Below are 19551 nucleotides of genomic sequence, written 5' to 3'. Positions count from 1 at the left end.
TGCACACACTCTTTTAGACTGAGAGAGAGGAACACCGTTGCGTTGGACAAACGTAGAACTCTCTTTGTCATGGGACCTTTCTATTAGTTGTAACTAGGGCTGTCAGTTGATGAAAATATTTAGTCACGATTAGTCGCATAATTGTCCAGAGTTAATCGTGATTAATCGCACATGTTTTATCTGTTCAAGATGAACCTTAAAGGGAGATTAGTCAAGTATTTAATCCTCTTATCAACATGGGAGTGGACAAATATTCTGCTTTATGCAAATGTATGTATATATTTATTATTGTAAATCAATCAACAACACAAAACAATGACAGATATTGATCCGCTCACAGGTACTGCATTTAGCATAAAACAATATGCTCCAATCATAAGATGGCAAACTGCAGCCCAATAGGCAACAACAGCTGTCAGTGTGTCAGTGTGCTGACTTGACTATGACTTGCCCCAAACTGCATGTGATTATCATAAAGTGGGCATGTCTGTAAAGGGGAGACTCGTGGGTACCCATAGAACCCATTTACATTCACTGATCTGGAGGTCAGAGGTCAAGGGAACCCTTTGAAAAAAAAGTTTTTCCTCACCAAAATTAAGCGCAAGTTTGGATTGTTATTTAACCTCCTTCATTACAAGCCAATGATTCCTCAGGTTTTCTAGTCCCACATGATCTTCACTTTAGCTTTAAAACTGAGCCCACTACAACCTAAAAATCACAAGCTGCGTTAATGATTTAAAGAAATTAGTGCCGTTAAAATGAATTTGCGTTAACGCGTTATTATGGCGTTAACTTTGACAGCCCTAGTTGCAGCAAAACAATAGCTGCTCCATTGAATGTAGAGCAAATTTTAAGCGAACTTTTGAAACTTGTGAAATGTTTCCATCAACTGGTTTGGAGCGAATAAACTGGGCGACAGCATTTGGTCAGAAGTTGGCGCTATAGGCTAAGCGAGGCTGTAATCCGCCAGTCAACAGTTTGGTTTGGTCATCTAACCACCTACAATACAAAAATAGAGAAAGTTCGACAGGAATTTGTTTCAGTTGGGCAAGTTTTAATTGTTCTTTTATGTCGGCTGGTATTGGCAATGTTTCAAGTTGTCCGGAGACAAAGACAATGTAAGTACATATCCGAGAAGACAGCAGCTGATCAGTCATGTGACTTTAATATTCGCTATGTCAGAACTTAAACAGTAAAGGCGTTACCATATCTCCTTTATTGATTCAACTCTTTTTCGGCCAAAAAACACTTAAAGCGAGCGTAAAAACTTTTTTATGAAATTGAGGACTTCTTATCGAATTGTGCCATTTCCATATAGCTTGTCTAATGCAAAAAATACCAGAATGGAAACATGGCTAGTGATAGTGATGGCTAGTGAAGTTCTTTTATCACTCATGCTAATCTTTGCAGGGCCTGGACTATAATATATATATATATATATATATATATATATATATATATATATCTTACAGTAGTGTTCTGCCCCCCACGTGTTGATAGATATTGCACACTTTAAAGGGGCACCCCACCAATTTAACACATTCACTTTAGTTTACTTGTCATGAGGAGTACCACTCAGCATGTATGTCTGGATCTGGATCCAGTGTTTTTGGCAAAGAGATCAGAGGAAAGAAGCAAAAGAACGTTTCACTTTGTGTTGGTTTTCTCATAGCTTCATCCATATTTGTTTTTCTTCTGGCGTAACTAACAAACGTTAGAAAATCCTTCAGTGAATCTTGAAACTGTTTCATGGATCTACCAGGTCTCAGCTCAAGGACAGAATGGCCATCTTCATTTTAGTCCCATACAGTTCATTAATCTGGCAAGACTATAAACTCTTCACAAAGCTTCAAATGAAAGACAAAGCTGATGTTAATGTTTATTATTCTGTCTGATGAAACTATTATTGTCTAGATAAAAACCATGCACTGTGCAACTTCAAAGGCTGTTTTTCTGACACTGGTTGCAATTAAACAGACATCAAAAACTTTAAATGATTAATTTCCATAAAAGCTATTAAAGACAACAGAACTGTCAATACAAGCAGAATACAAGGCGTTACATATTTTTGTAGGCCAACCAGGAAGTGATCATCTCCCTGGTTCCCTCGACAACAAGCCGTTGGGATTGTTCCATTGGCTTTTGGATTATTGCAGAAAATAAGCTCTTTGGAAAACAAATGTTTATAATACACGTTTTGTTCAGCAAGATAATCTTCACGAATGAACACCACTTTTATGATTTCTGAAGTGTGAATGCAAACGGCAGAAGTAAAAAGTTAACGTTAGGCTATAAACGAACTCCACCACGGTCGCATCAGCGTGAGTATACACAACGAGGCTGTAAAGGAGGACGAGTCGGCGTGATGGCGTTTAGTAGTCTCATTTAGCCACTTGTGAGCAACTGCATTTTTAAAGACACATAAAGTCTTCAAAATTCATGAGTGGGATATTTATTGATGTATTTTATGTCGTAGAACAAAAGGTTAAAATCTCTTCAGCTGGTGTTAACCACAGACCTGATTTCAGGCATCTAACTAAAAACCCACTGACTTCCAGACGAGGGAACAGGAAGTGCTAAAATGCTAACTACTATAATTTCCGGGGTTTCGGACTCGTTCCTGCACCACTCTATTACAACATGTGCATCCTGTCATGCGTTCAAGGAAGTGTCAGGCAGTTACGATGGTTGTGCAACACTGCCGAGTCTCGAGGTGACCCTGCCCAAATGCAGAGGAAAGGATACTTGCAAAACAGCTTGATGTGTTTACCACCATCTGTTCCTCTCCCTCCGGTGTGAACCAACAGACATGGAGAAACCTTGGACAGTGTTGGGGAAAGTGTCCGGGGCCCAGGTGGTGCGTCAGGCTTTAATGATGTCTGGGTGTGTTATAATTCACTTCTTCCTATTAAGTCCTCTATTTTATGAGTGAAAGATGGTGATCAGGGAGGGCGGATAGTCCTCGCTCACCTCACATTCCATTTCCCTCTGATTGTGTATAATGAAAATGGCTCCATTCCTTTCATTCTAACTGGGATTTCATTTCTGTGAATTCCAGCTGATACCTACATTTGCACACATGCCTGTGCCTACATTGTGGGGGCATTTTGGAAATTATAGCTTAAACTAGGCACAATCTTAAAGTTGGCTTCGGTAGCAGACAGATAATGACGGCCCCTGCAAAAAAAAAAAAAAAAAGGAAGTACAGTTGAACAGACGGTAAACAGTTCCCTCTACAAATTCTCCCAGACAGGCTAGCACACCCTGTCCATCTCTTTGCAACTCTGTGGAGCTGCAAACGTCGCCATAAAAGTGTGTTAAAGCCTTTTCACCGAGAGAAGGACAGTTTCCTGACCTCCATCGTGTTATCTAAACGACAACAGATGCCTGACCCTTAAGGCTTCTCTCTAGATGTCTCTGCAACAGTTGTTACAGTCAGTCCGTGGCAAATGGTGCCAAAAGGTCCACAACAGATAGCCTGACAAAAGCCTTTTTCCCCTCCCAGAAAGATAAAACATTTCATTTTTTATTTGAGAGCGTGAACCATTTTATACAAAAACTATGTGGAAGCATTCATGTGTAGGCACAGTATATTTAGCTACTGGAATGCATGCTCAATGGACCGCAGTATGCCAAGTTCCCTGTTGCAAAGCAAAGTGAATGTTATTAAATGTCAATTCAAAGTTTATCCTCCAAAGATTTGAATGCAAAAATCTGAACAAAGGTCTTTTATATGAGGTTTGAATTGGAGTTTGAATTAGCTGGTATCTTGAGCTATTCTTAATGGGAATTCTACGATGAGGAAGATAAGAAGATGCATAGTGCAATAATTGCTCCTCTGGCAGGACTTTGAATCATATTAGAATAGATTTCGGTTTAGACCAGCCTGGTAGATTGCTTCTTGTCTCATTATGCAATGATTTGATGACTTTTTTCAGTTTCTTCCCAAATTGGACTTCAGTTGTGGATGAAACATTCCCAATAATCGGAAATATTATTGACATGCAACTTTTTGTTTGCAGCTGGGCTGAACTAAGATTTGCTGACTGGTGATTTCACATTGGAGTAATTTATTCAGTCTCTGCTGAACTCTGAACACGTCCAAAAGAGGATAATTGCCTTGTGTTGTTGATGCTGTTAACGTTGCTCTCTTCCATTATCATTATCATTGTCAAGTTATTTATTAATACACAAGGCTGGTTTTGCCAAAGGCTCGTTGTTCTCTTTCACTTCTTAATTTGTATAGATACACTCAAAAAGCTCTCTGAAACAGTCAACATGTGTATAAAACATTTCTGTCTTTATGTTTTGTACCTGTGCCTCTGCTTCTCTTGGCTGTGAGAGTGAAGGCTGGCACTGACAACAGGCCCACTCCGCTGATTTACCTCCCCCTTTATCACTGTGTCTGGCTCGGTTTTGTGGACTTGATCACGTCTAGCAGGTAATGCCAACAGAGATCTTGATCATTTTTATCTCCCATGTTTATTGCCCCATGCTCTTGGATGTGACGTGCACTGAATAGCTGGACCGAGCTCTGGTGAGCCACAGAGCAGCAGTTTAGAAAACAGAATGTACCGTACTGGGAACGTAACCTACTCTGACCTCTTCAAATGATTTCATGACTTGGCAACTGATGGCCTTGAGAGTACTGTATGGTATTTACACTCAGTTTATTAGGTACACCTAGCTGAAAGGAATGCAGACTAATACACCCTCTCTGAATAAATCCTACCTTCATGAAGGTTGAAATGGTCACTTTTTATTGAGACTGTTTAAAGACGTGTTGATTTGACTTTATGCTCATTTTTGAGGCTGTAGTTGGTGCTTGAATTGTATTGACTTATAACGAGTGATGTCTTTAATATTTAGTCTTATCTCATTGATATAAATATTGACACTGTAACCTATGTTAGCTATATATATATATATATATATATATTGTAATGTCATAAGAGGGTGTGTCACAGAGGGGAGATACAGGAGTACAAGGACTACAACCCATCATGGCGTCCACTCAAAGACTACAGAACCTATAGTCAGCAGGGCAGTCAGGACAAAGGTTGCTGCCCAGCTGAATTGAGTGAGCTGATTGCCCCAGTGAGGGAGCTGTGGGGGAGGGGAACAGAGTGGGTGAAGTAGAGGGAAAGTTTGAGGTGCACGGAGAGAGAAGCCCGTCTTTTGTTGTGTCACAGAGAAGACTATAGCTGCATCTCATTTCACGTTTTTTTGCCTCCTCGTCTCCTCGCTCCTCGATCCTCCGGCTGTGACCCGGAAATCGATCTCAGCGCTCCATCTTGAAGGACGTCCCAATTCATAAAATGCATCTCGAGGAGCGAGGAGCGAGGAGGCTTGCCGGAGGAGCCATGACCGAGGATACACCAGTGTGTATCCTCCAGTGTATCCTTCACGGAAGTTTTTACCGACCGACACGTCCCCTTATTGGATATCAGTTATTGATTGGACGCTGCACCGATCAGTTTGATCTGATACATCAACATCACTGCAGTTTTATACCGGAGTGAAGACAGATCACAGATTAAACGTTTTATAGTTTAGTTGTCTTCTGATTCACCATCTAGTTATAATCTGTGTTAACTGTAGGTGTGAACAACAGACAGATCATGTTGATGGTGAAGTGTTCCAGCAGCAGAAGGACCTGCAGTATCTCTGCTTCACACACCGTCACTGAAGGAGTCTGACACTGAGAGGGGTTTATAAAAGCTGACAACAGATCTCAGACAACTTTCTTCATTTATTAGAAAGAGTTTTCTTCTGATGATCTGTTATTTCTCCCGTTAACTTTTATTATATATCCAGTTAAAGTCAGAGAGAGAAGGAGGGTCTGTCTTTTATACCTTTTACATCATTTATCCTCATTTCCATTCAGTCACATGAGGCTGATAATTCCTGAGCGTCGGGTTTGATATGAGTTACATCATTAACATTTTCCCTGAAACATTCAGACTAATACATAACTTCTACTGTCAGAATATCAATATCTACAGACGCTAATAATGAATAAATAATATAAAGATATTGATCCAGTAGAGATGGTTCCTGGTCCTCTAAGCAGGACTCAGTCCACAGTAGAAATACAGACTGCAGCTGTTATTCATGTTCAGGTGTTTGTTAAACAGGTAACAGGCTACAGAGAGGAAACACTGCTGCTCTGATAACTCTGTTTCTTTATTAGTATTAGATCAGTTCAGACTTAAACAGCTGTTGAAGCTGACTGACAGCTGATCCAGCTGTGACCAGCTGCTGCTGTCATCAGAAACGGACGTTGCTTCACGTGACGCTTCAGAGGAAACGACGTCTCATGTCTCTAAAAATATATTTCCTCTCTTCCTCTCTCCTCGTGTCTTTTCCTCGCCTCCTCCGCTCGCATCTCCCGTGGGCGGGACTAAGACGCGAGGAGAGGAGTCGAGGAGAGGAATCGAGCCGTATAAAATTGGAAATGGGAAAGACCCCTTGAATGAGAGTTTTTGTTAGAATACGTTTTTGTTTCGTTTACCGGCTGACTGTAAGAATTAAGTTGACCTGTTATGAGAAGACTGAATACACAGAATCGAAGTTGGAAAGCAAAGCCTGTCTGTCTTCATTTCCTACACCCACACCTTTAAAGCTCCAAGAGAAAAGCTCCCGACCTCTCAAGACATCACAATATATACTGTATATATATATTGCCCATAGTTAATCGCGATTAATCACACATTGTTTATCTGTTGAAACACTACCGAAAAGCAGCAGTGGGTAGAAATGGAGCAATTATTATAAAAAAAATAGTTATTTTTATAAAACAGCCACTATATCCTGACAGTAGTGCATGAGACAGGTAACCTGAAAAAAATCATGTGCCTCTGTGTCCTCCGGTGTCCTCCAGTGTCCTCCGCTGTCCTCCGGTGCTCCTACTGATTGCTGCAATATTTCACTGACCGGAGGAAAACAACCAATCAGAGCCCATGGAGCCTTGCTGCCTCTGAGCAGCTGTCAATCACTCATAAACTCTGATCAAATGATCAAATATGAATTCATATTATGTTACTGTAATGACTATTTCTCCCCTCAATTGTGTTTAGAATCATCTTGTAGTGTACTGTTTAGCTGTAAAATGAGAACGTTTTTGACCCGGCAGCCATGTTGAGATCATTTGTGGAAATACCAAGCACCGCCCACCAGCCAATAGGAACGCTCTCTCTCTCTCTCTGAAATTACCTGTGATTGGCCAAAGTGTCCTGTCACAGGCTAGATGTTCTAAAGCCTGAAAACAGAGCCATGAGGAGGAGCAGAAGTCTAGTTTTCTCTCAGAACACTTGAATTACAATATGCTGAAAGATTATTATGGAATTTTGGCCCAATTGATGCCACAAACATTCTGCCTACTGCAGCTTTAATGCAGTTAACTGCAATGTGCTGCATCATATCTGAGCTGAATGACTGCAGTAATACATATTTTTACAATTCTGTCACACCAACAGATGGTAGCTGAGGATTACTCATGTTAGTGCAGAGGAATAGCCTGACTATACAGTAATGATTATACATTAGATAAGGACAGTGCACTGTTTGCCCTAGATTCTCTTACAGCAGTGGGAACCAGAGCTACTTATGTATTTGTGTGTGCAAATTTTCTCTGTTGTCAGTAGCAACATGTGATATCTGGTGAAACCAAACTAACTATCACATCTGAATTGTGATATTCACATCATTTTAAGCCGTTTTTTTTAATTATTATTGAGGTCAGATGTCCTCTATCCATCATTATGATCGAATCAACAAAAAGTACTCATACAGAAAATGAGATGCTGAGGATACACAAGCTTTTTTTAATTTCCTCATGGCCATACTGGACAATATGCTTCCAAATTCCAAAATGTACCATGCAAGTATTCTACGAGCAATTGGTTCGTACTGTAATATGATCAGAGATCAGATACATTGATGGTGTTTTTACCCCTAAATGTAATTAACACGTCTGATAGGAAGGACACATGGTGTTAAAGGAGAGTCCTGAGTTTACAGTATGTGTCATTGCCTGAATGTGTGCTCTGAGCATGCTGGTTTCTAAAGCCATGTGACAAATGCCACGACTATGTCCACCTTTGTCCTTGGGCAGTTGTAATTCCTGAAATCTAATCCTTTGTTTTGTTTTCCCCAATTAAAAGTTGAAATAATTCTATTCCATTCATTGAATTGCTTTGGTGGTACTTCAACGGGCAGTGACTGAAAAAGAAAACGCAGCCTGTGTGATAAATTCAACTTTAAAGCATCTATTGACTGCACATATTCACTGGTAATAATGACCAATGACTTAGGTCTGCTTTAATATCAACTGTTATGGAATATAATTGTGTTCATAGGTGGCAGATACATTTGTTCATGATGTTACCTTTCCATTTAAAGGTGCAGTGTGTAGGATTTGGTGGTAGCGTTGAGGTTGCAGATTGCAACCAACTGAAACTACAAACTATGGTGGCCGACGCAAAAACATGAAAATGCAAATGGCCTTATCTAGAGCCAGTTCTGGTTTGTACATTCTGGGCTACTGTAGAAAAATGGTTGCTGGCTCTGTGAAGACAAAGAACGTATATTACTAAGAAGTGAAAGTCAAATGTTGCTTCCTGTGCAACATCAGCGCCCAGCAGCAAAGCTACGCTTCCGCCATTTTGGACTGAAAGTGACTACCAGATGGCAGTAAAACGTCCGCCTACAAATTGCCTTACAAAAGTATAACAACATTATTTCTATTCTATTGTCATAATTTTAATTTCTCTACTGAAATGGCCTGTATTGAACAATAAAAATAATATAAATATGCTTATTATTATAACTATTTACCTACTTACTTATTTATTAATTAAACTATTTTGCCCAGCCACTTACCAGAGCAGCATAAAGTGAGCGATGGACATAAATGGAAGTTAGAAAAATCCAGCACACAGATTTTGAGATTAATGTATTATAGATTATGTAATCTATTATTTTTATTATGTAATCTATTATTTCTTTATAATGATCTTGTCTCTAGGTGGAGGCCTCAGATAAACCCAGTGGGTTTTTTTGCCTCTCCCTGCACTGTATATTATTCATTTATTTTTTGGTTATGTTGTATAAAACAAAAAAACAAATAAACAACAGACCACAGACCATGGATGTAGAAGAGGGTCCAATAGACCACAGACCATGGATGTAGAAGAAGGTCCAATAGACCACAGACCATGGATGTAGAAGAGGGTCCAATAGACCACAGACCATGGATGTAGAAGAGGGTCCGATAAAGCACAGACCATGGATGTAGAAGAGGGTCCAATAGACCACAAACCATGGATGTAGAAGAGGGTCCAACAGACCACAGACCATGGATGTAGAAGAAGGTCCAATAGACCAGAGACCATGGATTTAGAAGAGGGTCCAATAGACCACAGACCATGGATGTAGAAGAGGGTCCAATAGACCACAGACAATGGATGTAGAAGAAGGTCCAATAGACCACAGACCATGGATGTAGAAGAGGGTCCGATAGACCACAGACCATGGACATATAAGATGGTCCAGTAGACCACAGACCATGGATGTAGAAGAGGGTCCAATAGACCGCAGACCATTGATGTAGAAGAGGGTTCAATAGACCACAGACCATGGATGTAGAAGAGGGTCCAGTAGACCACAGACCATGGATGTAGAAGAGGGTCCAATATACCACAGACCATGGATGTAGAAGAGGGTCTAATAGACCACAGACCATGGCTGTAGAAGAGGGTCCGATAGACCACAGACCATGGATGTAGAAGAGGGTCCAATAGACCACAGACCATGGTTGTAGAAGAGGGTCCAATAGATCACAGACCATGGATGTAGAAGAGGGTCCAATAGACAGACTACTAGCTACTAGCACTACTGGCTACTGATATCATGCTACTAGCACTACTAGCTACTGGCCGATAGCCGGTTGTTTGGGAACAGAGACGTTAATACATCCACCACGGTACAGGCTGACAGCATACAGCCCATGGGTGTATAATAATATAATAAAAGTGATGAATTACAGCCAATATATCCATTATTACAGCTGCATACAGCTAGCAGGAAGCTGGCAGAACCAGATTTGTCATATGAGCGTGCAGGGCGGTGCAGTCCCGTAGGTCTGATGCACGTTCAGTATGTTGAGGAAAATAACTCTGGATTCAGCTGTTAGTTCATTTTACTACTTTTAGGACATAATTATTTAAATGAGGACTATTGGAGTGTTCATACTGGGGAGTTGATATATCTAAAAAAAAAGAATCCTCTGATTTACAGACATCTCTTTATACATCCATTGCAATGAACCAACCCCCCAGGAAGAGCGTCGGTCGCTGATCCCAACTTTCGTAGTGACCAAACGGCGGTACTATAACTTCCGTGTCCGTCACGTGATGCCATCGGGCCCAAAAAGACTTTTTCCTCTAGACTTACATTCGGAAAGAGACGTCTGTAACTCAGTGGATAATTTATTTTGAGGTGAATCAACTCCCCAGTATAAACACTCTAATAGTCCTTATTTAAATCATCAGGTCCTAAAAGTTGTAAAATACACTAATAGCTGAATCCAGAGTTATTTCCTTCCTCCGTTCATGTGAATGAGACCCAGACCGAGGCTGGAGCGAGGGCTGGGAGGAGGAGTTAGCAAGCCGTGACGAGAGCGTGATGGCTGTGACCCCGTGATCGAGCCATGTGACACCATGTTTATACATTCATGCAATTGACTCATTGGCATTTTTGGTCCAAAATGGCGGCATATTCTATACTCTTTGGTGAAGAGAACTCACTTTCTATGTAGATATAAATGGCTCATTCTAAGCGAATGAAAACACAATGATTCAACCTCTTCTTTGAGGTGATTATACACTAAAGAAAACATATTATACCCTTATTGATAATTTATTCCATTTCTGCCAATAGATCCCCCTAAATGCTACACACTGTTCCTTTAAATTTAATAGTATTCTACTGTCAGAGAGGTTCAATTTGTCAGGCTGTACGTGTAGTTTGTAGCATTGTTATACTGAATTGCATTCAATTGTACTTCAACTGAGATTGTCTCATAGGACACACTGTCACTGTTTCAATGGCATTGCAACATTTTGCGTTTTACCTTTTATGTCAAACAGTGGTTGACGTATGGAACCAGATGGACTTTTTTTTCCCAAATGCTTCATCTCAAAGTAACACTGTCCTATTGGGCCTCAGTGGGAGTGTGGTACAGTATGGGTCCTTTCTGCTCAGAGCCCCTTCGAAGTTGTCTTCTGCATGATGGAGAACGGTGCATACCCAGCAAATTCATTGTGTGTCATTGATTGAGCGCTGCAGTGAATTAGGCTATTGCCTGCCCACTGTTGGAGACCCTGTAGAAAAACAATTGTGTACAGCACTCAAACTCTGAAAGGTAAGAGCTGAGCTTGGAGAATGTTAAAGAGGGGTGACCACAACGCTTAATAATATGAGTTATGAGTTTTAGGGGTGTTATTGTTGTTTTTAATAGTCGTAGGCCAATGGAAATAATATTGTATTATTAAGTTACCTTATTTCTATTCTACTTGTTTTTCACAATAGTGAGGTGAAAAATGACAAAGTGTTACAAAGAAAGCAACCACATAAATGGAACATTATACAATATACAAAAAAAAAATATTGTTTGAATTTCGTTAATCTGGTGGTTAGAGGATGCGAAACACATTTCCTTAGGCAGTTAATATGCAAAATGTAGCTGCTTTTAGAGCAAAGCTCCTGAACTATATCTTTGAAAGCTTGTGGTTGGCCAATTTAAAGCAGCAGTAGGCAAACCGTTTTTGGCATCATTTCCATAATACAATTCCATAATAACCTTTCAGCATATTGTAATTCAAGTGTTCTGAGACAAAACTTCTGCTCCTCGTCATGGCTCTGTTTTCAGACTTCAAAAAATCAACAGGTCATTTCAGAGAGAGAGTGTTCCTATTGGCTGTTCATTCAAAGGAGGCAGCTGTCAATCACTCGCAAACGCTGATCAAAGTGTAATGTCTATTTTTTGTGTAAAATGTTATCAGAATCATCTTGTAGTGTACTGTTTAGCTGTAAAATGAGAGTGTGCTCCGGCTGGTGGGCGGTGCTTGGTATTTCCTCAACTGATCTCAACATGGCTGCCAGGTCACAAACTTTCTCATTTTACAGCTAAACAGTACACTACAAGATGATTCTGAAACCATGTAACGCGAGAAACTGACATTACAGTAACAGAATATTGATTCATATTTGATCAGCGCTGCCTAGTTTGACCGTTTGATCCGAGTTAGTGAGTGATTGACAGCTGCTCAGCGACGGCAAGGCTCCATCTCGCCTCTTATTGCCTGTTTTTCTCCGGTCTGTGAAATCTTGCAGATGCCGTTAGGCGCACTGGAGGACACCGGAGGACAAAAAGGCATATGATTTTTTTTCCAGATTACTACCTGTCTCATGCACTACTGTCAGGATATAGTGACCGTTTTATAAAAATAACTTCTTTTAATCATATTTGCTGTAAGGCGTGTGTTGGCAAGAATCTGGCGATATGATACGTATGACGATACAGGGGTTACGATTCAAAATATTACGTTTTTTTTTATCTAATTTTAGGAAAACTGTCATAGTATAAAGAACACATCACCATATGCATAAATGTTTTTTATGATAACAGAACAGTGGGATCTACATTAGCTTTTATCACAGTCCCTGTAACATCCAACAGCATAGCCCTACTTTTAGAGGGAGCATCTCTATGAAAATGACATAAAGTGTTGACTAAACAGTAAACTAATCATTAAAAATCTATAGTGTTTTTGAGAATCAATACAGTATCCCAAAACAGAAAATCACGATATTCAATTTTTTTTTATATTTTCTTACACCCCTAATTTGCTCCAATTCTACCCACTGCTGCTTTAAGGACGATCTTTTGTAGCCTACATATTTTATTGTTTTCACCGTTTTCAGTAAAATATTATCATTGACCATATTTAGTATTTTCATTTTTTAGTTGAGGACATTAGGAAGCTGGACTACTTTCTTTGGATTCTCATTGACTGTGAAGACTCTTTATGACCTCAATGCCTGGATTCACAGCAGAATGTGAGATAAAGGGAAATACAGCAGTTAGCTTGTAGAGAAGGAGTGCTTGTTTGTGATAAAGGTCTAATAGAGCAAACCATCAATAAATCCACAAATTACCACAGTGTGCTGGACTTGTCTCTTTTCCTCGAGTGCACCGCTATACAAATGCTTGTTAGGCCTGCAGTGCAGTTGTTTGCACTATAAGAATCTATTGTTCATTTAAAAAGGAATAGTTTTGGAGGCTACATTTTCAGTGTGTGAGTCGTAGCTTGGCAAAACTTCATTTAATTTTGTAATTTGTTCCCCATGTGAACTGCTCACCACAACATGTGAATATAGTAACATGTTCTAGCAATAAGTGTTATCTGTAGCTGAGGCAGATAAGAGTTGTCTCTACTCCAGAGCCTTTTTTATTTGCATTTCTAAGGAATGAGCCTCTATGTTAACTAAAGGTACACGTTGTTTCTTTTGATTTTTGTTTCTCCCATGGCGATTAACATTACATTTAAATCTGTCTGCTCTGTTTAATTAGAGCCAGTATCTATGGGGAGTATTGTAGCCTCGAGTCCACAGACTTGCCAATAGATCAGAGAGAGAGAGAGAGAGAGAGAGAGAGAGAGAAAACCTTATATACATCATTCCGTCAATACGTCGTCCGGAGTAGGCTTTCATGACCACGCCCCCTTTTGGTGGAAAACAATCCAGTGTCCTTCGTCAACAGTAACAGCGTAAATAGCTGGTGTGTCAGGGCCTTTAGCTTGAGCTGCTGCAGTAATACAGTCATACATTAACGTTCTAGCAGCATCAGACTGTCGTCTCCAGACTATAGATCAAACAGTTGGTTATTAACAGGTTGGTTATTAACAGACAACACTCAGCCTGACGGGGTTCAATCAGATATGTAGAGATATCTGGATCAGCTATATCCTCCACTGTGTTGGAAATGTTTTTATAACAAGAGATGAATGCATATGAACTTGTCAAAATTACAATCCAAACATGCGTCAAATTGCATTGAAGTCTATGGCGTCTTCGGTTTTCTATCCCCCAAAAGGGGGCGTGGCCTTGAGTTTTTGCACAGTACCTGTATGTGCCGGTCTGATGTATGGTCCAAACCTCACTGATTTGTAATCACTGGATCAAAAATGATGAAATACCCGTTTTCCGACACAGCCAACGCCATGATGCGACAGGGGAAAGATGAAGGCAGCTATTACTAGTAACAGTAGTGACTGCAGAGTAACATGCATGAAGGACATGTGACCTTTATGCTGTCACACGTCCTAACTGGTCCTGCAGGAAACACTGAGGAGCAATGCCTCCAGAGACCTGGATGCAGTATATACTACAGTTTGACAGAGAGGCATTGACACTTTTCAGGCTGTCATCCTTTAAATTTCCTCTCATCTTCATCCAACACATGACAACTGAACCACGCAGAGTGACCTTCAGACGCTGCTGCCCATCCTCACGCCCCGACAGTTAATCTTCCTTTTTAGGCAACCCGGACAGCACTTGTAACTTTTTGCCACTGCTCACGTAGTTGCCATTTTATGCAGCAAAGTGGGAGGAAGAAGTATGTCCCCCCAACCCCTCCTCCCCTCCCCACCCCCTTCCCTCTCCTCCCCTCCCCACCCCCTTCCCTCTCCTCCCCTCCACCTCCTTTAATCAGAACAGTGTGTGCTGACGCCTTGAAAAAAAATGTCAGCCTACCTGCCATAATGCTGTGTCAGCCTTCACCACTCTCCTCCTTCCTTCCTTCCTTCCTTCCTCCCTCCTTCCTCTTTCTTGGAATGTACAGTTTATAAGCCTCCTTAGCTGTACAAGAAAGGAGGAGATGCATCATCCCTCTATCAAGTTTCACTGAAGAGTCCCACTAGGAAATTGATTGCACTTTGGAGGAGAGTGTTGCAAGGTGCAAGCTGGGATAATCTCATTGCACAGCTGTTAAGTAAACTTAAAAGGATTACAATGTAGGTAGAGGAACAGGCTCCCAGTTTACCATGCAGCGTCTCCAAAGTGAAACAAAGCTCTTTGTGTGTAAGTGTTTTTTCTTTCCCTGTGATTTCCGGAAGAATTAAACACGACTTCCTTTCCAAGTCAAGAGTAAGCCTGTTGGTTTCCTTGTAAATAATATGGGAGATTAGCAAACATACCGGTAAGCAATCACAATTAAGCAAATGCGGAGCACCAAATTAGCACTAATTAGAATAGACTTTGAATTCATCAAGCCACTTAGCCAACAACATCAATGTAAACAAAGTCATTAGCATACTTGTGCAGAGGACACGGCGAAGTTGATTCACATCGTTTGCACCTCGCAAAGTCTTGATTAACGCAATCAACCTACAGGAGTTGAGAGAGTTCTGATCCACTGCTCATTTTGTGTTGGTGTGATCTTCAAAGCGTTGAGTCTTTTGTCCTTTTTTTTTAATTATTTCTCTAAGTATAAAATTCAGTGTCTCTCACCAAAACAAGGGATGCACCGATCCGACTCTTTAGATAGATTCTAGATAGCGATACCTGGGATATGCGTATCTGCCAATACCGAGTACCGATCCGATACATTCTTTTATGTGTAAGGCAACAACATGCATGACTTAAACAACGCTTTCCTAACTTTGTAAAACAAAATGTAACAAATAAATACGTAGATAACATAAAGTTACTGAATTGTTATTAAATATTAAAATAATAAATCGTACACCAACAACTTGGCAAAAAAATCTTCAAAATGAACAGCTCAGGTGTGAACCGTTTTAATGCAGCAACAAATTGGTCAAAACTTAAACCGGAATTAAAATTCCAGTATATAATGTTTATAGTATATAAATATAGAATTGAATTTAATAGATTGGCCCCATTGTCGATCCAGCTATTTGAGTCAGTATCGGCCCGATATCTGATCCGGTATCGGTATCGGTGCAACGCGTCATTGAAAAACATGTTGAACATATTTCCTTCCTCTTGAAACACTAACACACTGATTTGTTTTAAATATTTCAAATTGTGTCATGTTTACATCCACGTTTATTAGCTTGCAGTCTTCTGTTTCACTGCCTTTGTCGGGTCATTGCAATGCTTCTATGCATATTAATTCAGTAGTGCAGTCGATCAGTGGAATAGCGTGACACCGGCGGCAGTAATGTGTGTTGTTTTGCGTGTATCATTGTGCATGTGCACGATAAAACATTGCTCCACAGCGCTACTATTGGTCAGAAACTTCACAGGGTACATTTAATTTGCACCATGTATTTTGCACCTTTCACACCTTTCCATTATTTTAGAATGCAGTACTCTGTTTACTCTAAAATTTCTCTGACACATTTTAGAGAAGTGGACTGCAATTACCATATCTGCAGGACAAATGAGGTTGGCAAAGTGAAAGCAGCATTCCCCTTTGCCTAATTGCCACTTCTAATGTGCCCTTGAGAACGTCCTGCAACCCCCAACTGTGCAGTGAAGCTGCTCACTGACCAACAGTTCAGATTGTAGCGGGGAACTCTCAGCTGGAAATGCATGTGTGAGAGTGAAGCAATTCCTGTTAAAGAAAGCATTGTTCTCAGTGAAACTAACATGATTAAATAAAGACTGGAAACAAATAAAATGCATCTACATACATATGTTTAAAAAAAAAAAAGCTTTGATCAGGGCAGTTTTGATCTTTCTCTTTGGTTCTGGAAGCTTCCTACATATTTCTCTTCTTAAATTCAGCTCTTCCTTTTTCTGTCATGTTGAAGTCTTGTATGTGCTTTGTTCTATAATAGTGATTCCTCACACGTTTGATTGAGATTTAACCACTTATGTAGATGATTGTACCTCTGCCGTACCTTATTGGATGGGACCGTTGATTCAGACTGCTTTATTGAGTGAGCTGTTTGTGTCATTTCAGATAAATCATGGATGCACACCCCGGAAGCACTGGCCAAGCATTACATACCCTACAATGTCAAGGTATGTCCCACTATCAGACTGCTGCAGAGCTTTGTGACTGTCAAATAATCAAACACATAAAGACCAGATGGACATTCTGCTGTTAAACAATGGTGAGAGGCTTTATGGTGTCAGCATTGAAATACAGAAACAAAACACAATCCCTCCTTTTGTGGCTTGCACTTTCCTGTTCATTTGCCCGCTCTCTGTCAGGCATATCAAACCCACACTTCTCAGTCCCAGGTGTCCCATGATGCATTTCTCCTGAGACAACCAGGTCTGATTTGCATCGAGGGCAGCAGCTCACAGGCCCAATTCCAAACGGCCCTACACCCTCTCCCTACCCACTTCCACTCCATTCAATTAAACCAATTAACGAGGAGTGGAAGTGGGTTATAAAACCCTCCAACAGCGAGCTGCATCGATGCCGACTTAACCAGCTGCTCTTTCTGACAACGTGCAACGCCGTTTGTATTCGTCATTGAACACGCTCCAATGGCCCGTGAGAGAGCTGCTTCAAACATTTACTGTAAACTGCTCAAACTAAGAAAGACATTTCATTCATTCTACTTTATTGTCATACAGACGTCATCAACTTAAAGTAAATACGATTGTATTAAAGATCAAATCTACTCTTGTCTAGTCTACAAAACGGTAGACATGTTCATTTGATTCTTATACATATATATACAACATGTTGATTGTTTTTACCCCTCAGCAGCTATAACCCCATAATTTATAATATATTCAACTAGGCAATACTGACTTAACGGTACAATAATTTAGTGTATTAATACTCGGGGCATCAATACTGCATTAATTTATACTGTACATTTAAACTAATATTTGTATTCATTTATAACATTTTTGCATTTTTACACACTTAATGATATATCCCATTTTAAGCATTATTGTTTGCACTGTTGTTATACATATTTCTTATTTATATTTTCTTATGATTTCTCTATTATGATATTTATATATACTACTACTACTAATAATAATAATACATTTTATTTAGTGGCGCCTTTCTGGACACCCAAGGACACCTTACAAGAATCACTGTAAACATAGACAGATAAAACAAATAAAAACAACTGGACAAGACAGAGACATATTTGTACAGACACGTATGATGGACTGATGGTTACTATAGAGAGTAGGCCAGTTTAAACAGGCGGGTTTTGAGGAGGGATTTGAATTATGTAATAGTGTCAGACTGCCAGATGTGTGGGGGTAGTGAGTTCCAGAGCCTGAGAGCAGAGCAGCTGAATGCCCTAGCTCCCATGGTCCTGAGGCGTGAGGTGGGGGTGGTCAGAAGTCCGGCTGATGATGAGCGGAGGTAACGGGAGGGGGTGTACTCCTGGAGGAGGTCTGTGAGGTAGGTGGGGGCGAGGTTATGGAGGGCTTTGTAGGTGAGCAGAAGGTTTTTGTAGTCGATCCAGGATTTAACAGGGAGCCAGTGCAGTTGGATGAGGATGGGGGTGATGTGGTCGGAGGATTTGGTGCGGGTGATGATCCGGGCGGCAGAGTTCTGAATGATTTGGAGTCTGTTGAGTAGTTTGATGGAAAGGCCAGAGAGGACAGCGTTGCAGTAGTCGATCCGGGATTTGACAAATGTGTGGACCAGGATTTCAGTGCTGGAGTGGGACAGGGATGGGCGGAGTCTGGAGATGTTGCGGAGGTGGAAGAAAGCAGTCCGGGTGACGTTTTTTATGTGGGATGTAAAGGAGAGGGTGCTGTCCGGGGTGACCCCAAGGCTCTTGACATGGGTGGAGAACGGTACTGAGAAGCCATCAATGGTGAGGTTTGGAGCGCTTGTATGTTGTGATTTGGAGATGTTGTTCTTGGAGCCGATGAGCAGGGCCTCTGTTTTATTGCTGTTGAGTTTTAAAAAGTTCCTGCTCATCCAGCTCCTGATGTGTTGTAGGCAGGTGGTGAGGGAGGTGGGTGGCAGGGCAGCAGTGGGTGTAGTTGAAATGTAGACCTGTGTATCATCGGCATAACAGTGGAAAAGGACATTGTGATGACGGAGGATAGCGCCAAGGGGAAGGAGGTAAATGATAAATAGGAGTGGACCCAATACTGACCCCTGGGGGACACCCAGTGAAACAGAACACCTTGACCTGTGGTTGCCCAGTTGTACAAATTGTTGTTTGTCGGTGAGATATGAGAAAAACCATGTGAGTGCAACACCAGTGATACCAATATCAGCCAGACGTTTGATGAGTAGTGGGTGGGAAATGGTGTCAAAGGCAGCAGTGAGATCGAGGAGGATGAGGATGGTGAGCAGTCCAGAGTCAGCTGCACGGAGGAGGTCGTTGGTGATTTTGACCAGGGCTATGTCAGTACTGTGTTTTGGGCGGAAACCAGATAGGAAGGGTTAATGGAGGTTATTTGAGTCGAGGTGGGACTGAAGTTGGGCGGCAACCACTCTCTCAAGAGTTTTGGAGATGAAGGTGAGGTTGGAGATGGGCCTGTAGTGGTTCAGATCAGCTGGGTCAGCACTGGGTT

General features: G+C 40.9%; 1 protein-coding gene across 23 annotated transcripts in view; it reads left to right on the top strand.

The window, feature by feature from the left end:
• Positions 1-19551, top strand: part of gulp1a (GULP PTB domain containing engulfment adaptor 1a) — a 167642-nt gene that overhangs the window by 104691 nt on the left and 43400 nt on the right. For 21 of the 23 annotated variants that reach the window (XM_074658078.1, XM_074658083.1, XM_074658097.1 and 18 more), the window contains one exon: positions 16997-17058. In XM_074658078.1, coding sequence (XP_074514179.1) covers positions 16997-17058 — 62 coding nt within the window. Of the gene's footprint in view, positions 1-4349; positions 4442-16994; positions 17059-19551 lie in introns of all 23 variants that reach the window. The other 2 variants (XM_074658091.1, XM_074658090.1) reach the window with 2 other exon arrangements.

Source organism: Sebastes fasciatus, chromosome 14 (genome assembly GCF_043250625.1).
Source record: "Sebastes fasciatus isolate fSebFas1 chromosome 14, fSebFas1.pri, whole genome shotgun sequence".
NCBI lineage: Eukaryota > Metazoa > Chordata > Actinopteri > Perciformes > Sebastidae > Sebastes > Sebastes fasciatus.
Note: the sequence above shows the minus strand (reverse complement) of the source record. Positions and strands in the feature narration are given on the sequence as shown.